Below are 11,630 nucleotides of genomic sequence, written 5' to 3'. Positions count from 1 at the left end.
CATGAGTGAACTTGCTTCGAAGAAAGAACCCACACATTTTAGAAGGCAGCACAGCGAGATTTTCTTAGCTCTGACAGAAAGGGAGAGGGAAACAGGAGAAAAAAGAAATTAAGAAAGATGAGCAGGAAATAATTTAATGTCAACCGAACCTCCTGGAAGGGAAGAGAAAGGTCATCATCTTGTTTTACATATCATCTGGAATCATCTAAAAGACACTCTCTATGGAGCAGAGCCTGCAGGGCAATCAAATTTGGCACTTGGATCTGTTAGATGTGATGAGGCCCAGCAGGTTTTCAGCATACGGTAATGAAGATTCTCCATTTTCTCCTAGGTCCTGCCATCTTTCCTCCAGGACCTCAACGGTAAGGAGAGGCAGTGGAGACCAATCCTCTAAGATGTTCATTTGGACCAGTGGCCGGAGCTCCACATCATACAGGCATGATGAGAGAAGGTACGTGGCGTCCACACTGCGTTAGGCTAGCGCTGGGCTCCTTGTGCGGCACTTTTGATGTGCTAACTACATTTTTTTGACCCAAGATGATGAAAGTACCATCACAAAATAACTGGTCATTTATAATAATGGCATTACTGGTAACCAGGAATGATAGGAGAGAGAATTCTATCCCTATTGCTTTTCCTTTCCCCAATCACTTTGTGTGCCATCACGAACAGATGAGAATTTCTATAGTAATTAGAGATAGTCCTCCATTTATGACGGCAATTGAGCCCAAAATTTCTGTTGCTAAGTGAGACATTTGTTTTGTTCCATTTTACAACCTTTCTTGCCAGAGTTGTTAAGTGTTAGAATTTGTTGCAGAAATGAAATCCAGAAAGCACACACAGGTAACTGATTCAGCAGGAATTCATTAACTTCTCTTTATATCAGGAATGAAATGCTCCCAGTTCGGACCAGATCACCCAATCCGGTAGCGATGGAGGCGGGTGGTTCGGAGAACCAGTAGCAAAAATCCCTGCCCCCCACCATGCCCAGCTGAGCCGCACAATCATCAGAGGCAGACTACAATGACTGTGTATTCTGTATCTATACAATGTTTTTTTAAAAAGCCTCTGCCGATCAGGCAACTCAGCTTGGATCGTCAGAGCCATTTAAAAGAAAAAAACTTTTTCTTCAACTCTCTGATGATCAGGCAACTCAGCTGGGATCGTCAGAGCCTTTTGAAAGCATTTTTTTACATCCTCTTCGCTGAAGAGGTTGTAGAAATAATGGTTTTAAAAGTAAAAAAAAAATTGGCCATGCCCACATTACCCCCCCTGACCAAGCCACGCCCACAGAACCGATAGTAACAAATTTTAGATTTCACCACTGCTTTATATGCATAATAACACATGAAGTACATATACAATACCAAAAGCAGATTTTTCCAATGTGGTACCCTGTTTCCCCCAAAATAAGACATCCCCTAATAATAAGCCCAATCGGGCTTTTGAACGCATGGCAATAAGGCCAAGCGCTTATTTCAGGGTTCAAAAAAATATAAGACAGGGTCTTGTTTTCGGGAAAACATGGTAGTAGTTACAGGCAAAACACAGGCAGAGAGGAGAACAGCTTCAGTTCCAGCAGCAGACTAGTTTAGCCACGCCCAGGCTCCAAACTGTTTCAGTTTCCAAACAGCGCTCATTGGCTGACCCAATAGAGTTGACATGTCTATTCATTGACTGACCTTGTTGCCTATTCCAGTCTATGAATATACTCTGACATTAAGTGACTCTCTGCAGTTGTTAAGTTAGTCAAAGGGGTTGTTAAGTGAATCTGGCATCCCCACTAACTTTGTTTGTCAGATGTTGATCCCATGATTCCAAGGACACTACAATCGTCATAAATATGACCCAATCCGAATTTTGATCATGTGACCATAGGGATAACTGCAATGGTTGCTAGGGTCCAAAAAAAATGGTCATAGGTCCCCTTTTTCAGTGCCATTGTAACTGCGAATGGTCGTTAAATGAACTGTTTTAAGTCGAGGTCTACCTGTATCGGAGGGAAAAGAATGAAGACTAATTCTGAGAGACGTGGAAAGCCAATGATACCCCCCAGACCATGCTTCTGTATCAGAAAGTTCCACATTGCCCTAAAATATTATATGATATATTTTGGGAAGTACGCGCTTCTCTTATTATTATGTTATTTAACGTTATATGAAATAGGAGACCCAAACTCCATTCATCTCCTATGATAGCTGGAATTTCTGGGAGTTATAATTCACAGTGTCATCAGGTTGGGAAAATTTATTCTAATTTTTCTCTGCTCACTTCCAGCTCCTCCATCAATCACAGACAGTCCCCAGGTTAAGAACAAGATCTGTCCCTAAATATGCCTTTAAGATGAATTTTATGTAAGTCGGAACTCATGAACGGACTGCCTATTGCTAAAAATAGCAGATGGCATTCTCCTTCTTTCAGCAGCTCAATGTTTTCATGAACCACTGAAAACCAACTATATATATACAGATAGTCCCTGACATACAACAGTCATATTTAATGACTGTTCAAACTTATAACGGCACTGAAAAAAGTGACTTATGACCAGGGGTGAAATGGTTCGGACCGGATCACCCGATCCAGTAGCGATGGTGGTGGGTGGTTCGGAGAACCAGTAGCAAAAATCCCTGCACCCTCCCCACCCCCCCCATATCCAGCTGAGCCACGCGATCATCAGAGGCTTTTTTTTTTTACTTTTAAAAGCATTTTTTCTACAACCTCTTCGGCTGAAAAAATGCTTTTAAAAGTTTTTTTTAAAAAAGCCTCTGATGATCGCGCAGCTCAGCTGGGATCGTCAGAGGCTTTTCAAAGCATTTTTTTCTGCCACCTCTTCGGCCGAAGAAGTTGTAGGAAAAAATGCTTTTAGACGCCTCTGACGATCCCAGCTGAGTTGCCTGATTGTCAGAGGCTTTTAAAAGCATTTTTTTACAACCTCTTCGGCCGAAAAAAATGCTTTTAAAAGTAAAAAAAAAAAAAAAAGTTGGCCACAATTACCCAGTCACCTTACCCCACCCCACCCCACCAAGCCATGCCCACAGAACCAATAGTAACAAATTTTACATTTCACCACTGCTTATGACCTTTTTTCACACTTACTACCATTGCAGCATCCCCACAGTCATGTAATCAAACTTCAGACACTTATTTATTTATTTATTTATTTTATCATATTTGTATACCGCCCTACTCCCGGAAGACTCAGGGCGGTGAACAGCCAAGATAAAAATACAAAGGCCGTACAAAAGTTAAAAACTATTAAAAATAAATTAAATAATTTGGGCTCAAAAAACAAATTTAAGACATCCAATTTATGTAAAACATTTAAAACCCAATTTAAAAGGGAGAGTTAGGCCAGACCAGCCTGTTGGAATAAAAACGTTTTTAGGGTGCGGCGGAAGATGCGTAGGTCTTGAATCCTCCGTATCTCCGGGGGGAGCTCGTTCCAGATGGCAGGTGCCCCCACAGAGAAGGCTCTCCCCCTGGGGGCCGCCAGTCGACATTGTTTGGCCGATGGCACCCTGAGGAGCCCCTCTCTATGGGAGCGAACTGGTCGGTGAGAGGCTACTGGTGGCAGAAGGCGGTCTCGTAAGTACCCTGGTCCTGAGCCATGGAGCGCTCTAAAGGTGGTAACCAAAACCTTGAAGTGCACCCGGAAGACCACTGGGAGCCAGTGCAGCTCGCGCAGGAAGGAGGTCACATGGGAGCGCCACGTTGTTCCCGTCACCACCCGCGCGGCCGCATTCTGGACCAGTTGGAGCCTCCAGGTGCTCCTCAAGGGGAGCCCCATGTAGAGAGCATTGCAATAGTCCAGGCGTGAGGTGACAAGGGCGTGAGTGACCGTGCGTAATGAGTCCCGATCCAGAAAGGGACGCAACTGGCGAATCAGGCGAACCTGAACCACTTGGCAAGTGACCCATAGTTACGACAGTTGCAGTGTCCCAAGGTCACCTGATCCCCTTTTGTGACCTTCTGACAAGCAAAGTCAATGGGGAAGCCAGATTCACTTAACAATCATGTTCCTAACGTAAGAACTACACTGATTCATTTAACATCCGTGGCAAAAATAGTCATAAAGGTAAAGATTCCCCTCGCACATACGTGCTAGTCATTCCCGACTCTAGGGGGCAGTGCTCATCTCCGTTTGTAAGCCGAAGAGCCAGCACTGTCAGATGATGATTCTGTGGTCATGTGACCGGCATGACTAGACGCCAAAGGTGCACGTAACGCTGTTACCTTCCCACCAAAGGTGGTCCCTAGTTTTCTACTTGCATTTTTACATGCTTTTGAACTGCTAGATTGGCAGAACCTGGGACAAGTAATAGGAGCTCACTCCATTACGTGGCGCTAGGGATTCGAACCGCCGAATTGCCGACCTTTCTGATCGACAAGCTCAGTGTCTTAGTAACTGAGCCACCGCGTCCCATAAATAGTCGTAAAAAGGGGCAAAACTCACTTAACAAATGTCTCGCTTAGCATAGAACCTTTGGGCTCCACTGTAGTCATAAGTCAAGGGCTACCTGTATTTAAAATGTGCAGGTTCAGAGGTTCATGAAAATATTCTTCAGTGGTCCATTGGTTTGAGGACGGAGAATACCATCTGCCATCTTTAGTAGTCGGCAGCCCATTTGTAAGTTCAAATTGTCTGTAAGTTACACTGTAAATTACACATTCTTAATTCCAAGGACTGCCCATAATTCAAACTTCCCTATGGGATGTGAAGGTAAAGTCAGAATATGCTTTTGTTGTGCTGCATTTTAACTAGGAAATACATACTAGGAAAAATAAATAAATCAGCAAATGTACAAAAGCCGACCACTGGATCTAAAGTACAAGGCTCCTTGTTCCAGGTATAAAAAATAAATACTAGGTTTTTTGCGATGTTGATTCCACCTGCATAGAAACACACTGGGCTTTTCTTGTTGTTGTTAGCTATGCTGTAGCCCCCAGAGTACCTGGCTGAAATTTGACAGCGTATCTGCAGGGCGGGCCAACAAAGATGCATTTTCAACCCAGTACAAATAAGGAGTACTCCTTATTGCAATCTCCCATTTGCTGCAAATCATTTGTGTTCTCCGCCAACAACACAGCATTGTCTACGTGCAAATGTACGTGCGTGTTAATGTCCCCAATCAGCATATCTCTAATGTCACCACATTTATCTATCCGTAAATCTATGAAACAAACTAGGATGTCTCACCTATTTGTGTGATGCTTCTCTTTGGTGTTGAAATCCGTAGTGAGTTTTCTCTCTCTCTCTTTCTCTCTCTCATGCACGCTCAGTGCATATTTAGAGTGGAACGACATAGAAATGTCAGGGATAAATAAATAATAAATGAAGCAAATGCTTTATTTCCACTATAAATTACTGTTCCGGTTAGAGCGACCATCGTTCAGTTCCAGAGTCCTGCAAAACATTCCAAAATTGATGCCTATTTTCTTTATCATAAGTTTTAAAAGCATGCAATAAATTTCTTTCTCATATTTCTATGAGAAATAAGTGACACGAAGAATCTATCCGTGGCATAGAAGTGCACTGGCCATTCACCATTTGCACCCTTTCAATCAAAATTCTATCAAGTATTTTCCCATTTAACAAACTACCCCCCCCACACCCCCACTCTAATTACCTTCCCTTTTGTTCAGGGAACAATTGTGACATTTTCCCAATCCCCGGGGACATGAGTGCCTCATTCCTAAGCAATGTTAAACGAGGCACACAGCCAGGAACAAACCACAGCCCCATTTTAACCTTTCTCCAGTTACACTGTCTACACCTGCAGCCTTTTAATTTTTCAACATTTTCATGCGGTAAACATTATTTTCTTGTCATCCTTTTTTTTTTCAACATTAACATTTGTTTGAACCTGTGATGCATTCAGGTAGTTTTATACTTGCTTGCAAGCCTGAGCATCATGTTAGTGGTACATATGCTTGGGGTTATTTGGTCAGAAGAAGTAGGCCATTGCTGTTTAGTTTTCCCAATCCATGTCTCCTAAAAGGCAAGCATCAGCTCTGTGACCTGGTGCACCAAAGGCTGTTTGAAGCCATCAGATGATGTAATTTACCTTCTAAATCAGGGGAGTCAAACTCAAGGCCCGCAGGCAGATCTGGCCGACGGGGTGCTTAGATCTGGCCTGCGGTGGCACCCTGGAAACAGTGAAGGACTGGCCCACAATGCTTCTGCCAGTGAAAATGGAGGTCAGGAGGGCCACATGCGACCCTCCTAAACTCTGTTTTTGTTGGCAGAGGGTTGCAAGGGGCCATTGCACCCGAAAACGGAGCTCGGGAGCCCATTTTAACTGTCAGAGTGTTCAGGCCACCACAGGCGCCCCTGACACGAATGACAGAGCTGGCCACGCCCATTTTGGCCATGCCAACCCCAGCCCCCCGAGGTCAAACACAAACCCCGATGCAGCCCTCAATGAAATCGAGTTTGACACCCCTGTTCTAAATGCTACAAAGGGCCTAGGAGAGTAAATAACACTTAAAGGAAGTCACTCTTGGACATGCCCTGTTTTTGGGTATTGTTCAGTAGCCACAGAACACCATGAGATAATTTTTATACCCAGGAGGATATTTCCACACAAGGCCACAAGTGCTTTGGATTTTCTACTTTGTCTTTTTTTTTTTTTCCCTCCCCAAATCCAAAATCTGATCTGGATGTACGGTTGGAAGTTATTGTATCATATGGGACTCACTTTTGGCATTCTTCTTGCCACATTTATCGATGCTCTTTTCCAAACATAAAACGGAAGCAGTTACTTCTTCCTTGTCCTACCATCAATTAAGTTCCCACACATAGCAGAAAATTCAAAATGCGAGACAACCGAAATGGTGCAATAACTAGAAAAATTCCGAGCTTTTAAATCCCCAAAAATCAATAATGCCTTCATCTGAAAAGACAGATACCTCAGGCTGGGTGAGCCTTAACAGCCACAGAGGTAATAATCTTGCTTAATTTTATCCAATTGTTTCTCTTTACTGCATTTTGCTATTGCGTAGCAGAAGAGAAACGGAGGGGTTGCATTGTTTACATAACAACTGAGTAAAATACCAACCTATACTTGGTGTGGTTGGGTTCTCAGAACAGGTCATTTTTCACTCTGTGGGTTTACCAGAGTTTAAGTAGCTTTCTATTCCTGCTGGAATTGTTTCAATAAGCTACTGAGAACTTACGGTGATCCTTCACAGCGGACTCTGGTGGTTCAGCCTGTAGAGGAGTCTTAGGAAGATAGATGTATAGTAATGCCCTTTTGTAAGTATGTACACAACTACCTGAGATGAAGGAATTCACTGCTCTCTGATGTACCAATCGCTAACTAGCTGGATGCCTTACAAAAGGACAAGAGAACAAATATTCATGAAAAGTAATGGTCTTTCTGAGATAACCTATCAACAGTTTTCTTGGTAGAGACTTTCTATTAAGTATAAACAGTGGTGGGTTTCAAAAATTTTTTACTATCGGTTCTGTGGGTGTGGCTTGGTGGGCATGGCAGGGGAAGGATACTGTAAAATCTCCATTCCCTCTCTAATCCAGGGGAAGGTTACTGCAAAATCCCCATTTCCTCCCGATCAGCTGGGATTTGGGAGGCAGAGAATACGGGGCCAGTCAGAATTTTTACTACTTGTTCTCTGAACTACTCAAAATTTCCGCTACCGGTTCTCCAGAACTGGTCAGAACCTGCTGAAACCCACCTCTGAGTATAAACTTTCTACTAAGTTTGGCTTTCTAGAACCAAATTAAGCATCCACAGAAAGCAGGTAGCCTCTTAACATGCAGCGCAGGACATCAGTCACCTTACTGCCTGGGGCTCCTACAATTTTATTTGTTTGGTTTAATCTTTTGTTTGTTACCTCTCCGCTGTCCATTTCATGCCTCATAGCCTCCTGTGGAAATGACATGGCCGTCCTTTTCAATTAGCCATCTTATTTCTCAATCGTCCATGTGAATCACATTTGTGTTCTGGTGCGATATTATTGACTGATTGTGCCATGCCCGTTTTATGTCTGCAGAGCGACACAAGTTATGTTGCGTGATGGGCTAATGTTCCAGAACAGCATGACAATTGCTGCCGTTCCCTGCCTGCTTTTCATTCGGTAACAACGCATCTACCGATAGCAAGCCATTACAGTTAAATACATTTTGATAAATAGCCAGAGTCGTGGGACACTTACTTATTTTGTTCGCATCTCTTTTTCTAAGGGAACGAATGTGATCTCATACATTTTCCTGTAAACTGGGGGAGGAAATGATGCTGTTGTTGTTGTTGTTGTTGTTGTGCTATGGTTTTTGTGAGGGGGAAAATAAAAGGATGAGATAGATCAATTATGAATTTCATTTCAAGCTGGGGGAAAGGTTAGCGAGTTTTTCGGGAGTCGGTTCATTTATTGCATGCATTCCAGAGTAAATCTAGTAAATCCTTAGCAGCGAACTGGAATAATGCATGTGGATTTTACTGCAAGTAATGGAAGAAGCAGCGCAGTGAAAAATTATGAAAACAGGAATAAAATAACAATAATACATATCAAGCTAGAATCAGAGAAAAGCTGCCAGTAGCAGTGTACTAACTTGAAAATGAATCAAACCAATCTATTTATTTTCAAGTGAGGATGTTCAAACTGAGGACTGGTAGGACTGCAATCCGACGCATGTCTAAATATATGCAGGCTTGTTTTTCCTGAATAAATTGGATCAGGCTGTATAGCCACACAAAGACACGAGCAAAACATTTGCTTTCCTGTTTTCAAACAAGATACACAGGTACACATCTGTGGCTTTCTTATGGGAAGCACCACTGTGTAGTGCAGTATTTCTCAACTTGAAGATATATATAGCTGTGATGGCGAACTTATGGCATACGTGGCACGCAGAGCCCTCTCCGTGGGCACATGTGCTGTCGCCAATTGCCCTTCTGGTCTCCGGTGTGCTCATGCGCCTTGGCCAGCTGGTCTTCGCGCACACCTGAGCACCGGAAACCCAAAAACCAGCTGGCTGCATGGGGTGAAATCCAGCAGGTTCTAACAGGTTCTGGATAACCGGTAGCGGAAATTTTGAGTAGTTCGGGAAACCGGCAAATACCACCTCTGGCTAGCCCCAGAATGGGGTGGGAATGGAAAGTTTGCAATATCCTTTCCCCAGGAGGGGAGGGAATGGAGATATTGTAGTATCCTTCCACCAGGAGTGGGGTGGGAATGGAGATTTTGCAGTATCCTTCCCCTAGAGTGGGGTGGGAATGGAGATTTTGTAGTATCCTTTCCCCAGGAGGGGTGAGAATGGAGATTTTGCAGTATCCTTCCACCAGGAGTGGGGTGGGAATGGAGATTTTACAGTCTCCTTCCACCAGGAGTGGGGTGGGAATGGAGATTTTGCACTGTCCTTTCCCCAGGAGGGGAGGGAATGGAGATTTTGTAGTATCCTTCTCCTGGAGTGGGGTGGGAATGGAGGTTTTGCAGTATCCTTCCCCTGCCACGCCCACCAAGCCACGCCCACAGAACCGGCAGGGAAACATTTTGGATTTCACCCCTGGCTGGCCGGTGAGCATGCACACACCGGAAAGTGGAAGAGCAGTTGGCCAGTGCGCACATGCGCACTGGCACATGTTTCTGGTGCTCCGGCATGCACGTGCGCATGTGCATTCCAGTTTGGGCACTCAGAGACGAAAAGGTTTGCCATCACTGATATATAGACTTCAAATCCCAGAATTCTGGGATGGTTGGAGAATTCTGGGAGTTGAAGTCCACACATCTTCAAATTGCTAAGGTTAAGAAACATCAGTGCAGAGATTGCTTTGAAAGAGTATTTTATGATGGAGTTACACCTTCAGAACCAAATGTCCAAAAGTCCATCTGTGTATCACCCTCCCTTACTCTCCCTGATATATTAGTGAGCATTCCATGTCTACCCATAATATCACGCATTTACCCCTTTCTCCGATTATCTACTCCACTGCATTTTGCTGGCTATCATCAGTGAGGGAAAAATAAATCAGAGCTCATTCCACACACCCAGTAAATTCCAAATTATGGAGAAGAAGAAAAGAAAAGCAGAGATACAAACAAATAGAATAGAATAACCGAGTTGGAAGGGACCTTGGAGGTCTTCTAGTCCAACCCCCTGCTTAAGCAGGAAACCCTACACCACTGCAGAAAAATGAAGTTTTCCTCAGCCCACCAAGCCCCACAAGGTTCTCCAGACAAGAAGCATAGCCAGGAATACTAGCTCTATCTTTATTGTGTGGTTATACAGGTAGTCCTCGACTTACGACCACAACTGAGCCCACCATTTATGTTGCTAAGTGAGACATTTGTTAAGTGAGTTTTGCCCTATTTTGTGACCTTTCTCGCCTACAGTTGTTAAGTCAATCCAGGGGTGAAATCCAGCAGGTTCCGACAGGTTTTGGAGAACCGGTAGCAGAAATTTTGAGTAGTTCGGAGAACCGCCAAATACCACCTCCGGCTGGCCTCAGAGTGGGGAGGGAATGGGGATTTTGTAGTATCCTTCCCCTGGAGTGAGGGGGGGAATGGAGATTTTGCAGTATCCCTTCCACTCTGTTCCTTTTCTAATACATGCAAACGTATGATTTTGAAAAAGAAAACCAGGAATCTGTCCTGCTGCAAAGCAAAGCAAGATCGTTTGGCATTCTGGTTATTTGCAGCACATCCTGGAACAGCCCTTCTGGTACATTGATGTTTGATGACTGGCCAGGCTCACCATGGGAACCATTTTGTAAATAAACAACTGTCCTAACTTATCAACATTCCAAATGTGTCCCCAACGCCTCCCAAATTGCTAATCCTTGCAATATGTGGTGATGGGAAAATATAAAACTCACTAGAGTATATGGAGCAGAAAATATATGTCTGCTCATGTCCTCCTCTTAAATACCATAAAAATATTTGATTTGAATGTGGGATTTCTCAGACAGAGAAACTGTAGGAACTCAGACTGTAACTCATTTGAGAGAGAGAGAGAGAGGATAGATACCTGCAGAAGGTATCAGTAGTGAAATCAATTTTTTTTAACTACTGGTTCTGTGGGCGTGGCTTGGTGTGCGTGGGAGGGGAAGGATATTACAAAATCCCCATTCCCTCCCCACTCCTGGGGGAAGGATCTTGCAAACCTCCATTGCCCCCCGCCCCCACTCTGGGCCAGCCAGAGGTGGTATTTGCCGGTTCTCCGAACTGCTCAAAATTTCCACTACCGGTTCTCCAGAACCTGGCAGAACCTGCTGGATTTCACTCCTGGAATAAATCTGTAGCTCAGGGTTGAACTGTGGGGGTCCTTGCTGCTCTCTGAGCTAGGTTGTTTGCTTACAGATGTTTTATTACCCAATTAGATAACATAATCCATGCAAATGAGTATGTGGATTGCTTCCTATTTATATATAGTAGCTTGCCTTGCCAATTTTTGGTGGGTTGTGGTTTTCTCTTTGAAGGTTCCTTGGATAGAGTGTTGTTTATGTGCCTCATTTTTTGTCTGGTGCTATTTATCTGAATGTTGGCTGCTGGTGGGGAAGATGTCTTCTAGTTTTTATTTCCTTCTTAGGTTTTATACATATTGTCTCTTTTGAATGGTGTATAAATGTGTCTATTGATGACTGATTGATCTGAACACTTTAGAACACTCCAAT

General features: G+C 43.7%; 1 protein-coding gene across 2 annotated transcripts in view; it reads left to right on the top strand.

Moving 5' to 3' along the window:
* Window positions 1-380: 380 nt before the first annotated feature.
* Window positions 381-11,630, top strand: part of KCNMB2 (potassium calcium-activated channel subfamily M regulatory beta subunit 2) — a 48,354-nt gene continuing 37,104 nt past the window's right edge. The window contains exon 1 of one of the 2 annotated variants that reach the window (XM_070945806.1): window positions 381-451. In XM_070945806.1, the coding sequence (XP_070801907.1) occupies window positions 396-451 (56 nt within the window). In that variant the 5' untranslated portion in view covers window positions 381-395. The remainder of the gene's footprint in view (window positions 452-11,630) is intronic. The other variant, XM_070945807.1, reaches the window with a different exon arrangement.

This window comes from Pituophis catenifer, unplaced genomic scaffold (assembly GCF_029215685.1).
Source record: "Pituophis catenifer annectens isolate HBS135680 unplaced genomic scaffold, rPitCat1.0.hap2 SCAF_6, whole genome shotgun sequence".
NCBI lineage: Eukaryota > Metazoa > Chordata > Lepidosauria > Squamata > Colubridae > Pituophis > Pituophis catenifer.
Note: the sequence above shows the minus strand (reverse complement) of the source record. Positions and strands in the feature narration are given on the sequence as shown.